At 40.6% G+C, this 17,770-nt stretch overlaps 3 protein-coding genes across 3 annotated transcripts; all 3 read right to left on the reverse strand.

Annotated features, from left to right (window-relative positions):
* Positions 1–221: 221 nt before the first annotated feature.
* On the reverse strand, positions 222–2,887 carry LOC136422292 (transient receptor potential cation channel subfamily M member 4-like). The gene is made up of 4 exons (XM_066409956.1): positions 2,764–2,887; positions 2,055–2,218; positions 1,443–1,558; positions 222–382 (listed from the first exon to the last, which is right to left on the reverse strand). Exons 1-4 carry the CDS (start codon positions 2,875–2,877, stop codon positions 237–239), a joined length of 540 nt encoding a protein of 179 aa, XP_066266053.1. The 5' UTR covers positions 2,878–2,887; the 3' UTR covers positions 222–236.
* A 7,753-nt stretch (positions 2,888–10,640) lies between these two features.
* Positions 10,641–12,114, reverse strand: LOC136422176 (melatonin receptor type 1A-like). Its single transcript, XM_066409821.1, has 2 exons — positions 11,741–12,114; positions 10,641–11,268 (listed from the first exon to the last, which is right to left on the reverse strand). Exons 1-2 carry the CDS (start codon positions 12,112–12,114, stop codon positions 10,641–10,643), a joined length of 1,002 nt encoding a protein of 333 aa, XP_066265918.1.
* Positions 12,115–15,449: 3,335 nt separating this feature from the next.
* LOC136422177 (melatonin receptor type 1A-like) lies at positions 15,450–17,298 on the reverse strand. The gene is made up of 2 exons (XM_066409822.1): positions 16,925–17,298; positions 15,450–16,068 (listed from the first exon to the last, which is right to left on the reverse strand). Exons 1-2 carry the CDS (start codon positions 17,296–17,298, stop codon positions 15,450–15,452), a joined length of 993 nt encoding a protein of 330 aa, XP_066265919.1.
* Positions 17,299–17,770: the final 472 nt, after the last annotated feature.

Consider the following 17,770-nt stretch of genomic DNA (forward strand, 5'->3'; position numbering starts at 1 on the left):
CAGGGCTCCGATTGAGATCTTTGGCTCAAAATATAAGGTTGCACACTGCGCTACCTGGGTTTGGAATTAACTTGCACCAACCGAAATCTTGTTGCACTGTGCAACGTACAACCAGGTATTTCACACCCTGTAATGGTATAGTGTTATTGCAACTTACTATCTGTAGGTATGACTAGAAAGTTGAGTTTTTATTAAAGTTTCAAGCCTCACAAAATGCTCTGGATGCCTTTACATTGTTATGCACCAGTAGAGTGGAGTGATAAGGAAAATGGAACTTGCTCAGACAGATTGAAGAGGTCGGACCGCTGATCCGCATGGTAGATGTCGTTTGGAAGATGCTCGGCAGCAAACTTGAACATCATGCTGGCCACCAGACCAGAAACTGTGGAGAGAGTGAAAGTATATACATCATTCTGTTGATATCAACTTTATACAACTTCTTTCCAACCTGAAAAGCTACAAATTGTTGTTTAGTCTCACAGAAATATTGCCTGACACTGTGTGCCTGATACGTTACAACGTCCAGTCAAAAGATAAAATCCACTATAACGGTGGGCACAATAGGTTCTTTGTGTATTATGACGCACAGTAAATACTGTGAATGCATTTAAGTTCGCGTGGCTTTAATTTTGCGGTAGGCAGAAAATGGAGTGTTTGCGGTGGTTTTAAAATCGTGTTTGAGACAATAGTAGACAAGGGGGTAGGAGGGCAAAAAGTTTTGTGGTGGTTTTAAGTTCGCGGCGAAGAACCTACCACAAAAACCAGGAACATTTCTCCATTTATGAAACAAGATCATCATGGTATTGTCCAAAGATAGGAAAAATACAACAGACATTCCACTACAGTATCACGCGTACCTACGGAGAGGCGGCACAAGTGACAGTATAATTCCTAACAAAATATCGACAATACAATCAAATCTGGTCGGGCAACCGTCTGGTGTAGGCAACCACCTGGCGCAGACAAATCACATTAAAACAGTCTCGTCCATTTTTACATACTAGTCAACCAACCCCACCCTGTCCTCAGCAACCATCTTTCCTCAGCAACCATTTTTCCTCAGTCTTTTGTGTGGTTACTCTAGACAGGTTTGAATTGAATTGAATCTTTATTATACAAACCGGCAGGCTTAACAGCCTGAATTTTGTTAGTACTTGCAAAGGCTTGCTCCGTATCACTAACATATAAAATCACAATCATATAATATTATCAATGATTACACAGTAAAAGGCATCTTATCATTCACATATGTCTCGGGTAAACCGAGGACGGAACATTGCGTCTTTGCGTATTTGTAAGATTAAGATGTTGCCTCAACATAGTATATGATTACTAATAAAGTATAGTGTATACTTTATTATAGGTATACAGTTTCACTGTACAACCTACTAAGTTGAAGTCAGATCATTAGCTGCTATGAGTGGATTCTTGAGATTTCTCACCAATCTGGTCGGACCCTAAGTTCCAGAACAGTCTGGTGAGTTTGACCCTGCCGGTGGCGATGGCCCAGATGAAAAGGTCATGGTAGCCCAGGGGACGGTCTGACTTGTCATCATCACTGAAAAATGTAACGTTACGTCGTGTCTGTCTTCTAGGCAAATAGTAGTGGACAACCTCAAACCAACTGAACACTCACGCCACATCTTCAGAAAAGACGCTGTAGCCGCATACATGTAGTTTCCATTTAGAACTTTTGAGCTCACACCGACTAGCTGTGTGGCTTTTTCAAGGATGAGAGCTTGTTTGTGTGGGCTCGAATAAAGTTTTAAACGGAAACTATGTGACTACAGTGTCTATCCTGAAGATGTAGCGCGTGAGTGTGTCCCAAACGTAAAGGAGTATGCGCAAAGAACTTTGTTCATGAATGTATGGGTGAATGAATTTAATGAATCTATCAATGTTACAAGCATCTTTAAGTTACCATGTTTCAATGTCAACCTATTGGCCTATGTGACACTTTTAATTCAACTCTAAGGAATCCGATATAAAGGCGGTCACGCTGATCAACCCTTAAAATGACTGAGCAGGAACAAGTTATAAAACACAATCCTTACTAAATATTTGGTATCTCGTAGTCTTGTATCAGGTCCTGTGAGATGACCTCCCCCAGCACATGGAGGACAGTGTGGCCCTCGTACAGGCCCTGGTCCAGGCATTTCTTCACCAGGTTATTGAAGACGTACGTCTCCTGTTGCTTGTGTGTAGCATCTTCAAACGCCTTAACCAAACAAATAAAAGTACTTATAATAAGTTAGCATCATTTTGATTAGTAGTAGTATCCATTATTTGAACACAAGGGTGGGCAGCAGTCGGCTAGTCTTCACACCGCGCTTCCAAGCGGCTCTGTCCAGGAAGTTCACATTCACTGGTTAGGCCGCATAGGCACATACCTTAATGTCCTTCCTAACACACTCCAATCAAGCTAGGTTTCTTGGGTCTTCCACAACCTCTTTTGCCTCCACGACCTCTGTTGCCTCTGCTGCATTTTGCTTTCTATATATAGATTTGTTACGAAACTTACGATGTATAAATTTGAATGAAGTACTGTATTACTAAAGTTACTATTATCATCCTGATAGTTACAATTATTGCTGAATACTTTTTTTAGTATTTTTGTGAAGTTTAGTAATGGGAACTTGCATTGTAGTACACGGGTGCTGTAACATCATCTATATACCTGTAGTAAAATGTAATTTTACCTTGAAATGTTGAGTGTTCTACAGGTGTTACACCATATAATAGGAATACATCATGTACATGTACCTTGTTGTACAGGTGCTGTAACGTGCCACGGTTCAGGTATTCTGACAACTCTAGCCCACCATCAAGCTCCTTCTGAACGGCCTCTGGATCGTCTGATAGCAGGGCTTCATCCATGGTGAGACAAGGAACTGATGAGGAAATACAAGGCACATATTCTGTGTCATTTACCTTTGCCAAGAAGGTTCATAATGTTTTTGTTAGCGTTTGTGTGTGTGTGTGTGTGTGTGTGTGTGTGTGTGTATGTATGTGTATGTCTGTCTGTGTGTGTGTGTGTGTACACAAAAACTTGAGAATGCCTTGATGGATTGTCTTGATGTTTGTGGCCAAGGTCAAATGGTAAGACCTCAAAATGATTAGCTTGTGGCCCCCTGGCAGCCTTCTATGGTACTGCTGCAGCAGAATGTCCAGTTTTGATATCTTGTGTTCTAGACAGGCTATAGTCACGATTTCTGGTTGGTACTCTTGTGGTCGGGAAGAAGTGACATAAGTTTGGGCCCTACAGTTGTATAGATTTACAGTCCTTGTAATATATAGATTCATGGCCACTGCACAAGTATGTCATCACAACTATATGCTGACAAATTATAGTTGCTACTGAGGCTTGATGTTTATTCTATCAACTATCGTAGAGTGGAACTCATTGTCATCAAGCACGTTTAAGGAGTATCCTCACTAAATAACTTCGATTCTTGTCACAGGTTGTTTGAGGTTATATTACCAGCCAATGGCTACATGCCTGCAAAGCTGGTGACTAATAGACTGTTCGTCGCTAAAGGGTCTAGTATCAATGTACGCTACCAAAGCTGAAATCTTTAGTTTGAATTGTTGTATAAGTCATTTCTTTATAATCATGTACAACTCGATGTTTTTGTGAGTATTTAAGATCTAGAGTGTTTAGATCTGGGAGGGGGCGTAACTACCTCTTGTGCATTGGTCTGTATCAAACACAGGCACGCAGTGAAAAGTGGAAAGACCAGTTTTCGAGGTCACTTCAGGCAGCACGGAGTGAGATCTACCAATTGTTTGAATCCGCCATATTGTCAGTATTGCATAGGGTCAAAATAGATTACCATTAAGTTTGACCAATGTTACTCTAATCATCTATAAGCATCATGAATACATCTTAACATGGAAAATATGATATTCAAACAATTCAAAGTATAGACAAGAATGGTCTGTAACTGGTACTATCATTGTGTGCGATTACATACCAGTTGCGATGTTTTTATGGTATTTACAGTAATTTAATTGCATATTATATAGTTTAGTCTAGTTGGCTTTTTCTGAGCCCATGTTAACAACATTAAAGTCATTAAACACCTCGGTATCGGATCTTCAATATCCGTATACGTATCTGTCAAAAGCAAAGAGGCGGATTTCAACACACAGAGAACTATTCATAATGTTGTCCTGTCCCAGGTCTGTCTGTCTGTCTGTCTGTCTGTCTGTCTGTCAACGTTAACTTACCTTCGATTCCCAAAATACATAACATACTTGAAAAAAGCCCTACCGTACTTTGTGCATGGTGGGATCAAGAATCTATGTGACAAGAAATATGAGTCGACTTACCTTAAGGTTCCAAACTTATCAACGACAGCTTTCTTTAGGGACAGATTCAAATGATACAGCGTGCTGGTAAGATTGAAGACATCTTAACCTTAAGCTTGGCTGAAGGGCACGTAATTAAGTGTCAAAATGGGACTTCTTCTCCGACATGCCAGTCGAACCGCAGAGCTCTATGCGCATCGGTTCTGCGCAGCCTTCTCTAAGACGGCTTTTTCCGGGTCACGGCCGGACCCGGATTGGACCCTGCTGCATGGGTGTGAACAACTACCTGTGGTGCAACAAAAAGACCTCAGACCTATATAATGTTTACACTTTTTCACATCTACAGGACTTGCCTGGTGTAACCATGTTGATATTTCGTGCATTGTAAAAAGACATCGAACGGTGTGGCCTTCGAAACATTAAGAATATTTGGTCAGTTTATTTGTGTTTGTCTTATTTACAGTTCACCTGGAACCAACTAGATATTTACATCGCGTGATAGCCCATTTCCTCATCTTTAAATTGATACCAAAGTTCCTAGGATAATTTTATGGGAACCGGTTTTGCCCCCAAAAAAACTGCGACAATGTCTACCTTGCGGTGGTGAAATTTCTGCCTAAGTTCTAGCTACCGATGCGTGCACTCCTGCGCTTTGGATACATTTCGATACATTTCGCGTGGCATAACAAAGCACATTTTTTGTAAATTAGAAGCTGTATGAACGCGGCTACCACATGCAATATGATAATTGACATGATAACAGTCAAGTACAGACAGACAGAGATTTTAGTACAAGGTACCTGATATTTACAAAATAGTCAAATTTGAAGTCAATCACTTCGAACTCCTGCGTTCGAACGACCGAACCCAGCCAGTACGTTCCATTTTCCTGCCGTGGGGGTCAGGCGAGGTCAGGTGCAATGTTGCAACTTTCAGCCGGTGTTGGGAACGTTGATGAAACTTACGGCTCAAGTTTTGCCGTCTAAAATTAATATTCTGAAACATTTCCAAATAAGACTAATATCATCTTGAAGCCAGGAAAAGTGAGATTCATATGCAAGTTGACCAATGCCATTAGATAAGCTTTGAGTTCTGTAAAGCATGGTAAAAGGACATTGTGTTTGTCTTATTCTTCAGAATAAGACGCCCTGCAAATTGACCTCTTGTAAGTTTTTTTGGGGGCAAAACCGGTTCCCATAAAATTATCCAAGGGACTTTGGTATCAATTTAAAGGTGAGGAAATGGGCTATCAGGTGATGTAAATATCTAGTTGGTTCCAGGTGAACCGTCAATGATACACGCACAAATATACTGACCAAAAAATGGTCAATGTTTCGAAAGCCACAGCGCTCGCTGACAATTTGCTGTGCACGAAATAACTACATGGTTATGTTGGGCAGATCCTGTAGATGTGAAAAAATATAAACACTATGTAGGTCCGAGGTCTTTTTGCTGCACGACGGGCGGTTGACCCCACCTATGCAACGGGGTCAAATCGGGACCCGCCCGACGCCGTAAAAAAGAAAATAACGCGTTCTACGGTGACCTGCGGTTCGACTGATGCCATGCAAACTTCTTTCTTCGATTCCTTGATCGTGACTTGTGAACTTTGACCTCCTCATCTTCACCTGATTATCTATATAATACTAATATACGACAGTGCGACGCGTATTCTGATTGAGATTGTCCTGTAGCTATTAAGCATTTTGAACTTCTCCATACTCATTATGAAAATTTCATGCCTAATTGTTTTAACTGACTGAAAAAGAAGAAAAAAATATTTTTTTAAACTTCGCGTCAAGACGGAGGTTCGATGTACCGAGCCACAAGGCGACCATCTGACAAGTTCAATTGACAGTGGGCTATAATGGTTTATCGTTTGTTTATTTGCTTGTTTGTTGTTTGTTTGTTTATTCATATTGTATACACGGTAAAATCACCACATGGTGTAACACACCAGGATGTACTGTCTGAAGAATGCAAGCTGCATATCCGGGCAGATTTAGTTGATCCGCTCACACCGGGAAGTACTCCTACACATCATGAGTGTTTACGTCTGTCCAAAACTAACCACACGTCATATTTGGCAAGCGTAATTTTCATTTGCGTGTGGTAGCCCGGAAGGTGCAGGATAATGTCAAAGGATAAGTTTTAAATATCGACCGACTAATATAAGATTACATGGCTTTATTGCTAGGTGATGGGTATTTACGTCGTAGTGGTCCGAGCCCGGTCTTACATGGATGAAGCTAAACATCATTCTAATTTATCCTAGAAAAATTAAAATGTTGTGTCTCAGCTGGTTACTCAACCCTAGTCTTGTTGTGGTCAACTGTTGGCGAGGGACATATCAAATACGACATATGAGTGGTGTAATCATGGTAACGGTTGATAATACATAGATTTGTCCAGTTTAATAATAATACTTGACAAATGTACTTGTACATTATGTGATGTTGGAAATACAACTGCCCTGTGACATATCATTGTTATATTGTTAAACTACATAAAGGAAGAAAACCCCTCTTTTTTCCAGGACGTCGACCGTAATCTGAAACACAACATTTATTTTCTAGGCCTAAGAAAGGTAGTACTCTATCTTGATATTTAGGCAGATTATGTGGTATTAGATACCATATGCGTGACGTAGACGGTCATGCTGCATTGGATTAAAATATTAACTATAACGTTATCAATGGATGCTTTCGTAAGAGTTTCTTGCAAGGGCAAACTACAGCAACTGGAATTAGAAATTGTAGTATCCAACTGTAGTTGCATTGTTTTTGATCGATAGTTTATGTACGTGTTACACTTCTGTACGTTTGGGACCGCATAGTGATGTCATCCCTGTGATTGTGCATATGTAAATACTTTGCGTTTGGGATTGCATCTCATTGATATGTATAAGCAGCAACACCTGTGCTGCATTGCTACGAACCAGTCAGAATTGCCTTGAAGAAGGTAACAGATGGTCACCGAAACGTCGGTGGAATAAATCTCTTGGTTGTGTAAAAAGAGTCTTTTTATTCAGTGACTAACCAACCTGATGAACCTATTCACGGATGTAGTATTCATTTCACAAGTGACCCAGTACGTTTATGTATACTACCGTCATTGTGAAATGAATGTTGAAATGGTATGAATATGCTCGTCTTTACTGGTAAAAAAGGAAAAGGTAGTCCCATAGCCTTCTTGAGGCTTTAGGGGCAATGGGATGTTGTCCAATGTGTCTACTAGTAGGAAGACGTTGTCCAATCCTCTCATTTCATTAAGTGCCTGTTCTAAGGGCGCAACATTGGTGGCATGTCGGAGGGTTCAAAACCAGATCTACTGAGATCTGGGCCAATCGGTACGATACCTAGTACCTGTTTTTTGTTTGTTTGTTTTCTTTTACTGTAATCCAACACAAGAGGCAGACGACTCACCAAATTTTCAACAGTGTTCATTTGTCTTCATCGGGAACTTATCCCACTTTCCAGACCCGCACTGAAATCGATGTTGTTTAATCAATAACACTATCTATATATATGCAAAGTATACGGTTATTCGCACGATTAATGTTCTATCTGACTAGCGTCTTAGATACTAAAAATTTACATATCACATTTATACAAAGTACAAGGATATTCGCACGATTAATGAGGATACGTTCTCTCTCACGTAAGTGTCTATGATAATGAAAATTTTACGTATCACATTTTCATTACTGGCTACACCTGACCTAATTCAGCATGTTAAATTCCTATTTTATTACGATTTGGCTCACTTAAATCAGTTAAGTTAAAATCCTTTCCGACCTTTCGGTATAAAGGTCGATGATTATCTCTGTTTATCCTCCTTGGTTTATCCATCCCTTCTTTGGTCAAGAAGCTACGCAAGCACTTTTGGAGAGAGATAGCCCATGTGTATAGGAGTGTGTGTGTGTTCAAGTACTCTTATAGCTTCCCTATCGAAGTACTCAATGCTAAACCGAGAAAACTGTATGTACATGTAGTCAGAGAAAGAAATACGTACATTTAGTCATCGGCCATGGTTGGATTGGATTGTGTGCTACTGCCCTACCCCCTCGGGCACTACAGTACAACTGAATTAGACTAGAAAAAGCGATGGGAGTAGACTGTCTAGAAACAACAGTAATTTGATCAAACCAAGATTAAAACGACAGTAATTTGATGATCTTCATCAAACTAATATTGAATCAGGAATGCCTCGAGGGATAAGTGACATACTTACTGCGCGCATTTTAGCTTCGCGAGCTCACTAACAGACTGTAAATTTGTTTACATCTGTGTTAGAACTACGAGTTTACAACGCAAGGGAGCTTCTCCGCAAGTGTCTATACACTGTAACTTCTATCTACTAGATTTAGTATGTGTCATGACTTGAGCCCGGTTTTGCTTTTGCGAACGGTATAAAATGCTAAATATGTTGATGACTTTTGAAAATGATCTTTTTAACGTGCCGAGTTTCCCACTGTAGTCTGTTAACATATAGAACTACTTTCTATCAAAATACGAATCCAGTAAACTGGACAATTTAACTGCATAAGCAACGCATATAATACCAGATCGCTTTATTCAGTGGCATAGTTCGTTTCAGACAAAATAGAATTTTGTAGCAATATATTTCTGTCCTTCATTCTGCAGCATTTGTGCCCCAATTTGTCAATCCTTTAACATCAAATCGACGTTATATTGTCATATGATGTTTTATAAATACAATCTTGGTCAAGCATAGGTATGTATGCACCACAAAATACGATACTACTACACTATAATTCATTGATCAACAAAATACCAAGCTATCATATGATACGTTGAATACGTTAATACGATCCAACACATAAGCCTCGAATATACTACTTACTAAACAGTTCAATTACGCAATCCATATCAATATTGTCCTATTGGGATATGGGCCCATGTCCGTACGTGTCAACGAATACATAACAGCCACATTTTATTTCTAGATCCACGTACCATTAATCAAGACCTAACCGAAGACAATGATACATATAAATGTGGCCATAGAAAGGCCCCTTCTACTTAATCGTCTTTAATTAAAACTGTCCAAACTGGACATAATTTGAGAGGACACTTGTATTATTCACCCTATGAGGCCAATTTCTTTAAATCTTCCAGTCCCAGAGGTCTTTACACGCGGCTATGAAATACTTAAGAGGCACTCGTGGTGACCAGAGACGTGTGCGGTTCAGAGGTTGTCAAGTGGATAACATAAATGTTCAGTGAAGGCAATAGCAGCCAAACCATAATCTACAGGCAGATCTACGGTGCCAAACATCGTACAAAAATCATATATGCTAGCCAGAGAAGCTCTCTGGCTAGCATATACGATTTTTGGCACCGTGTAGATCTGCACCAAGCTTCTCTGGCCGACTGGAGCTTCTCTGGCAAGTATATACGATTTTTGGCACCGTGCAGATCTGCACCGAGATTCTCTGGCTGACTGGAGCTTTTCTGGCTAGCATATACGATTTTTGGCACCGTGTAGATCTGCACCGAGATTCTCTAGCTGACTGGAGCTTCTCTGGCTATAGCATATACGATTTTGGCGCCGTGTAGATCTGCTTGGAGATTAACTTAACCAAGCCGTTATTGTCTACACTTCAGAGTTTTGTTTGTGAGGTAGTTATTGCTTCGGCTGCAAACACATTTCTTATCACCTTATTATCCGACGGCCGTCGGCCACTCTACACCACTGAAATGTTGATGTCTGGAATCCATTCTATTCTACTTTCAATTCCCTGCTCTGATCGCTTCCTTGTAGAATGTCATCACCAAAGAGGCTGGCTTGAGGTATAAATATGGTGGATACCAAGCTATATTTCTACAAAGACACACAGCTGCTAAATGTTTCCACATAACCACCAACAATAGAACCCTACAACCATGCTGATTTGCAGATACGTCTACAGGCCTGTCATTGAGACGTATCTGCAAATCATTATGGTTGTATGAAATTCAAACAAATTTCTCTTATTACACCAAATATCGGAAATGTCTCTCTTTCTATGGCACACCAATTTAGATCATTAGAAACGCTACGTACCAAGAGTATATGGATGGATGTCCATCGCGAAGCCATGACGTCAATGGCGTCTTAGGTGAGATTGCAGCCCAGATGCTGAGACGCATATGCGCCCACATACCTTTTCTTCCTATCTTGTCTACCAAATGGCATATAAGCAAGGTTTAATATCCTGGTGCCTTGATACACGTTGCATCTGTCTAGAGCAGCTGGCCGTTATCACTATATATATCTATACACATATGTATCCTCGCAGCTTTCAAAATATTGATATGGCATGCTTACAGACGTGTTTCCTCAAAATTCGAAGGAAAACTCTGTGGGGTGACTTGTTCTCCACGATCTAGTATCTTCATGCTGATAAATCTAACAGGGTTTTGTTCCTGTTCTCTAATCCCATGAAACACATGTCCCCAAAGGGTCTTCAGCTCATTCCGGAACTCCTTGTTTCCAACAGTGTAGATGATCGGGTTCACGCATGAATTACAAGTGAAGACAATCCTTGCCACGAGGTTTAGGAGGCGCAAGCTATCCCCAGTTTTATACGTCATGATGTCTACTAGAACCTCAGGAGTGACGCAGATGTTGAAGGCGACGTATATGGCAGCCATGTTCTTGATCTGGCTTAAAACCATGGGCGGAATTCTATTCTCGCTCGGACTGTCTCCGCGCACGCGACCTGATGACGCTTTGACTTTGCGGTAGATCATGACGTACGAAACGATGATGATCACGTTACAGATGACGGCGAATGGCATCATGATGCTGACGATGTAGTCAAAAGATGCAACGGTGTCGTAGTCACATGTTAGAAGTATTGGGTTGAAGCCTGGCTTGCCGAAGCCAGCTAGCAGGGGACTTGTGCAAAGGAAGGCCACCAGCCAGGAAACTGACACAAGCACCGCGCACCTTCAGGAGTAGGTAAACAAATTATGGTTATAACCCATCTCTCTCTCTCTCTCTCTCTCTCTCAATCTCTCTCTCTCTCTCTCTCTCTCTCTCTCTCTCTCGCAATATCAAATTTGATTGCTGTTAATGCTATCTTTTTTGTGGGGAAAGATTTTCTTCTAAAAATTCGAAACCGAAAAATATTGGATCTTCTCCCTTGTCGTCATCCTTCGTTCTTTCAATTAGAACTGTTAACATTGTTGATAGTTATCATCATAATACAATCTGTATTCCTTTCATGAATAAAGATATTAAAGTACACATCTTTTTATCTCGTAGGCGTTCTCATTTCTCTTCCTGTATTCGTTTTATCTCATGCTGTGTTATCTTAACCAGTACGTACTGATATCAGCTGTATTCTTTAAGAACGGTACTTCTACGTTACACTTGTTGCACGCTGTGATGAAAATTTAAAGACAATACAAAAACGAACCTTTTACGAGAGAATAGGTCGTCGTAGCGGTGGCTCTTGGTGATGCGAACGCAGCGGCTCACAGCAATCAGCACCGCGGACAGGACCGACTCGTAACAGCTCAGCAGCCCGACCACCCCCGTCACGACGCAGATGGCGTGGCTCCTCAGCTCGCCTGAGCGCGCGACCGACACCGCAGACACCGGGCCGTACAGCACGGTGAAGAGTAGGTCACTCACGGCGATGTTTACGATGAACAGATTCAGTCGTGTCCGGAGACGCCTGCTTCGTACAATCACGAAGATAACCAGAAGGTTTCCCACAACGCTAAACAGTGTCAGTAAAATAAACGTTGCTGGAACTAATCCCTGTTCTAGCTGGCTAGTTTTCTCCATTTCTTGTCACTACTGCTCAGTCCCTTGCTAAGATTATGAATATTTAATGATACGAACACCAATCCGTCGAATGACCTAACAGATTATACGAATGTGTCGCTAGGTGATGATATCATTGTGCGTATCGGAACAACGCTAGTATCCCACAGCTATTTGCGTTTCTATATATCCTTTGAAAACACCAGAACAATATTTCTTCGAATATTCCTTATCACATTTGGGTCGTTCGTAGGAGGCTGCCGTCTTAATTAAGCCTTGGATGCTTAGCCTCCTAAGACCCACCCTAATGTGATTGAGAGTGTTGATAAGCTGTACCGACTGAATGTTCGTGAAATGAAGCTTTCATAACCTTTCCATGAAAATGGGTGGGTTACAGATTTTTCCTGTCAAAAATGTCGTTAATATTATGTGATTTATGTAAAAAAAATAGCCTTTTGGCATACTTTCTCCGCCCATTCAAGCTATGACTGTTCACTAGGGAATTTTTAAGGAATAATTTCACCAGGTTGGAGACTTACTGGAGAAACGGGTTCTTTATTCACAACCAGCGCCTACAATCAGCCGACGATTCGGTGACCGTCTGTCTCATTTCTCAGGGCAATTCTGACTGTTTATTATCTTCGCCGAGTACTAGTACTCGGAGAAGATTATGTTTTTGGTTGAGCCAGCTGTTGGGTGAGTCTGTATGTATGTCAGAACCATAACCCAAGAAAGCTTCGATGAATCTTTATGATTTTTAGTAGGGGTGTAGTGGTTGCGCAAATGAAGGTCAAGCCTGAAAATGGTTTACCTTGCGTATTCAACGGTACTGCAACGGACTTTGAATTTTTGTGTGTTTGTATGTAGGCAAAAAGTGACGGAAACGTTGATGGATCTTCATGATTTTTTGTAGGTGTGTAGATGTTGTGGGAACGGAGGTGGAGTTCAAAGATATTTCCCTGGCATATTCCGTCGGTTCTGCAGCGGGCTTTGTGTGGATGTGCATTTGTGTGTCGCCAACATAACTCGTTCATTTTGTTTCTAACGTGACGCGATTTAAGTCTGCCTACTTCTATAGCAGTATTATGTCTAAATGCGAATTCAATGAATTGAAAAATCGAAACTGTAGAGGCAACGCATGTAACGCCAGTATTACCTTTATTCATAACCTTTTTCCTACACAAAATAGAAACTTTTGTACAAAACCTTGTCACTCTTCACTCTGCAGCATATGTTTCCTTTTCTTCAAGTCTTTACATAGATTTGACGTTCTATTGGCATTCAATCAATTTTTGTATACAATATAGGTCAAACAGAAGCATTTACCGAAACAATAACACAAAATATGATATTAACACTAGAATGCATTAATTAACGGAATACCGTGCTATGATATGCTACGTAAAAGACATGACCACTAAAATGTCACCAATTTCATATATCAGTGCTTACACAATTGCTTATAGTTTACAATATCAAGGTAAACACAATATTTGTTTACATATAAGAAACATAACAGTTACGAATTAAATCCAGTATTCCAAATAACACGTCGAAGTAAGGTAAACAAGCTAAACCGATCACAGAAGTGGTCAACAAGCAATTTAATAGATAAGCTCCGAACAAACTACTTATTTCAAATATGTAATCCACACCAGTGTTACCATATATGTTCCTGGGACTATGTTCATCCGTGTCAACAGATACATAAGAAACACATCTCTATTTCTTAATCAACGCAGCACTCATTGAAACCTAACCAAAGGCAATACATGCATTTATTTAGTCCTCTTAAAAAATGTCTTACTAGGATGTCAATTGGAGATACTCTGAGAGGACAACACGTTTATCAATCACCCTACAAAGCCAATTTTGTAAAACTCTTCCAGTCCCAAAGGACTTAACACGTGGCTTTGCAATGCTTAAGAGGCACTCATGGAAACCAGAGACGTGTGCGGTTCAGAGCTTGTCAAGTGGAAAATACAAATGTTCACTGATGTTCACTGGCAACTGAACCAAGCTGTATCAACTTCAATATGGTTTTGTTTTTGAGGTAGTCATTGCTTCGGCTGCAAATACGTATAAATTTCTTATCACTTCAAAATTTTGAATTGCCTGCCAACCCACAAAACTGCAATTTTGATTTAGAGAATCCACTGGAGGTAGCTCTGGAGGTAGTCATTGCTTCGCCTGCGAATACGTATATATTTCTCATCACTTCAAAATTGTGAATTGCCTGCCGACCCACAACACTGCAATTTTGAAGTAGAAAATCCACTCAACAGCATGGAATTCTTAGCTAAGATAAAGATTTTCATCAACAGGTGTCTCGTTATTGTCTCCACCTCACGATAATATTGTCTATTGAGGTAGTTATTGCTGCGGCTGCGAACACATATTTGTTGAATCAAATATTTGAAATGCCTGTCATTCTACGCCATTGAAATTCTGATGTAGAAAATCCACTCAACCAATATGATGGAATGATTAGCTAGAATATAGTTTTTCATTAACAGATCGTTAGTTATTGTATCCACTTCAAACCACGTTTCTCCAGTGAGGTAGGTATTGCTGTGACTGCATACATATATTCTATATCAAATATACGAAATGCCTACCACTCTTGAGCCACTGAAATTTCAATAAAGATAATCTTACTCAACCGTCCCCTTTGAATGCTCAGCTAGAATCAAGCCGTTGATAATCTAATGGTTCGCGAAGTTGAAGCCATCCTTTTGATTACCTTACGCAACGCACATCCTTTCAGCGTACAACGTGATGATAAAATGGTTCAAAACAAGTATTCTTTGAGGAATTAGGTGTCCATATCGTGTTGACAGCATCAAATGACATGCTCATTCCCGCAGATGCACTTAGCGCTTGAGAGGGGGTATACTGTACTTCTGTTGAATCTGACATTGCTGCCACTTTAATGATTATCAGAGAAACATGTTGTTCACTATCAATCAGGTAGCCTGGTATACATCGTGTCTTAGTTCAAGTTCGCTCTTCTGATCTCTTTCCTGCAGAGCATCATGATCAAATGAGTAGACTGAAGCTAGAATAGGAATACAGAGAAACGTACGGAACCAATGTTTTCACCATTGTTCAAACCATTTGTGACATATTCGTAGGCTGGCATTTGCGTCTGCAGTAAGCATGGCTTTGTCCATGTGAATTGACACGGATTTCTAATTACATAAACATGACAGAAATGGCGTTCACTCTATGGCGCTGAAATTTACATACCAAGAAAGCCATTCAGAAAAAAAGCACTGAATACCCTGGTGGCTTGATTGTACATATACACATCCTCACCACTTTTGTGAATGATGTTACAAGTTTGAAGACTGTGTCTACAGATGGGTTTCCTCTTCATTCGAAGCAAACCTCTGCGGAGTGAATTGTTCTCCAAGACTCAGTGTCTTTATGCTTATCATTTCAACACGATTTTGTTCCTGTTTCCTACCCCGGTGGAACACGTGTCCCCATAGAGTCTTGAGCTCATTCCGGAACTCCTTGTTTCCAACAGTGTAGATGATCGGGTTCACGCATGAATTACAAGTGAAGACAATCCTTGCCACGAGGTTTAGGACGCGCAGGCTATCCCCAGTCTCGTACGTGATGATATTCATTAGAACCTCAGGCGTCACGCAAATGTTGAAGACGACGTATATTGCAGCCATGTTCTTAATCTGGCTCAAAACCATGGGCGGAATTTTGTTCTGATCTCCGCGCACGCGAGCTGATGACGCTTTGACTTTGCGGTAGATCAGGACGTGCGAAACGATGATGATCACATTACAGATGATGGCAATTGGGAGAATGATGCTGATGATGTAACCGAAAGATGCGACGGTGTCGTAGTCACATGTTAGAAGTATCGGGTTGAAGCCAGGCTTGCCGAAGCCAGCTAGCAGGGGACTTGTGCAAAGGAAGGCCACCAGCCAGGAAAGTGAAACAAGCACCGCGCACCTTTGAAAGTAGTTGAACAAATAATGGTTATTAAGAAGCTTACTCTCTCACTCATTGATTTCATTAGCATGATTAAAATCACGTACATAATCAACGAGAAAATACTATACTTGTGGCATTACGAAGCTAAATAAAGGTGAACGTTATTAGACATAAATCATGGAAATCAGCGTCATATTTACATAATTTATCAGGAAGCGCGACAATAGCCTTATTTGCAAAAAACAACTTTCATACTTTGAAGAACTTGTATTATTTGCGTACACACGATGATGAATGAACTGATACCTTATTTGCATAATGAATGGGAACTATTTACAATACTTCACTCGAGGAGGTTAATATCATTTGGCGAAGGTATGAGGTCATTGAACTCTACTTATACATAGTTTGATAGCTATCACCATTTATTGCCATGATTCATTGTGTACCCTATAGATAGTTTTTATATCCTGTCACGTCGTTTGTTGTTTTGGACATTACCATTCTTTATATACCCAATGTTCTATTGCCATTCTGTACTGATACCAACTGTATGAACTAAGTACGGTTTCACTAATGATATTTACACATGTCACATGCTGCAGTGAATAGTAAACATACGCCATAATAAAGCTACTCAAGCCACTGGATAAAATGTTAAAAAACGTCAGGCGTTTCAGACGGCATCCGCTATCTTTCGTCAGTGACCTGTTCTTACAGACACTGACTAAAGGTAGCGGATGCTGTACATATCTAAATGCCTGGCCGTTTCAAAATTTTGTCCAGTTGCTTGGGTAACTATTTTTTGGTGAATCTTATTACCAGGGTGTCTAACCTTCATCAAAATATATAAATATATCATACAGAAAAGTACCTTTTACGAGAGAATAGGTCGTCGTAACGGTGACTCTTGGTGATGCGAACGCAGCGGCTCACAGCAATCAGCACCGCGGACAGGACCGACTCGTAACAGCTCAGCAGCCCGACCACCCCCGTCACGACGCAGATGGCGTGGCTCCTCAGCTCGCCTGAGCGCGCGACCGACACCGCAGACACCGGACCGTACAGCACGGTGAAGAGTAGGTCACTCACGGCGATGTTCACGATGAACAGATTCAGTCGTGTCCGGAGACGCCTGCTTCGTACAATCACGAAGATAACCAGAAGGTTTCCCACAACGCTAAACAGTGTCAGTAAAATAAACGTTGCTGGAACTAATCCCTGTTCTAGCGGGCTAGTTTTCTCCATTTCTTGTCGCTACTGCTCAGTCCCTTGCTAAGATTATGAATATTTAATGATACGGACACCAAGTCGTCGGATGACCTGAATGATTATACGAATGTGTTGCTAGGTGATGACATCATTGTACGTATCGGAACAACGCTAGTATCCCACAGCTAGTTGTAATTCTATATATCCTTTGAAAATACGAAAACAATATTTCTTCCTTTTCACATTTGGTTCGTTCGTAGGAGTCTGCCGTCTTATTTTAAGCCTTGAAGCCTTAGCCTCCTAAAACCCACCCTAATGTGATTTAGAGTATTAATCAGCAGTACCGGCTGAACGTTCGTGAAATGAAGCTTTCATAACATTTTCATGAAAATGTGTGGATTACAGAGTTTTTTTCTGTCAAGAATGTCGTTCATTCTATGTGATTATGTGAAACATTTTGCGTTTTGACATACTTTGTCTGCCCATTTAAGCTTTGACTGTTCACTTG

Source organism: Branchiostoma lanceolatum, chromosome 16 (assembly GCF_035083965.1).
Source record: "Branchiostoma lanceolatum isolate klBraLanc5 chromosome 16, klBraLanc5.hap2, whole genome shotgun sequence".
Classification (NCBI taxonomy): domain Eukaryota; kingdom Metazoa; phylum Chordata; class Leptocardii; order Amphioxiformes; family Branchiostomatidae; genus Branchiostoma; species Branchiostoma lanceolatum.

What these genes read in the sequence shown, in the direction of transcription:
- LOC136422177 (XM_066409822.1), bottom strand. Translation starts at nt 17,298, where the DNA reads ATGGAGAAAACTAGCCCGCTAGAACAGGGATTAGTTCCAGCAACGTTT. An exon ending in GACCTATTCTCTCGTAAAAG is followed by an intron (nt 16,069 to 16,924) that starts GTACTTTTCTGT and finishes CTACTTTCAAAG; the next exon opens with GTGCGCGGTGCTTGTTTCAC.
- LOC136422292 (XM_066409956.1), bottom strand. Translation starts at nt 2,877, where the DNA reads ATGGATGAAGCCCTGCTATCAGACGATCCAGAGGCCGTTCAGAAGGAG. An exon ending in TACAGCACCTGTACAACAAG is followed by an intron (nt 2,219 to 2,763) that starts GTACATGTACAT and finishes TGTTTGGTTAAG; the next exon opens with GCGTTTGAAGATGCTACACA. An exon ending in TACGAGATACCAAATATTTA is followed by an intron (nt 1,559 to 2,054) that starts GTAAGGATTGTG and finishes TACATTTTTCAG; the next exon opens with TGATGATGACAAGTCAGACC.
- LOC136422176 (XM_066409821.1), bottom strand. Translation starts at nt 12,114, where the DNA reads ATGGAGAAAACTAGCCAGCTAGAACAGGGATTAGTTCCAGCAACGTTT. An exon ending in GACCTATTCTCTCGTAAAAG is followed by an intron (nt 11,269 to 11,740) that starts GTTCGTTTTTGT and finishes CTACTCCTGAAG; the next exon opens with GTGCGCGGTGCTTGTGTCAG.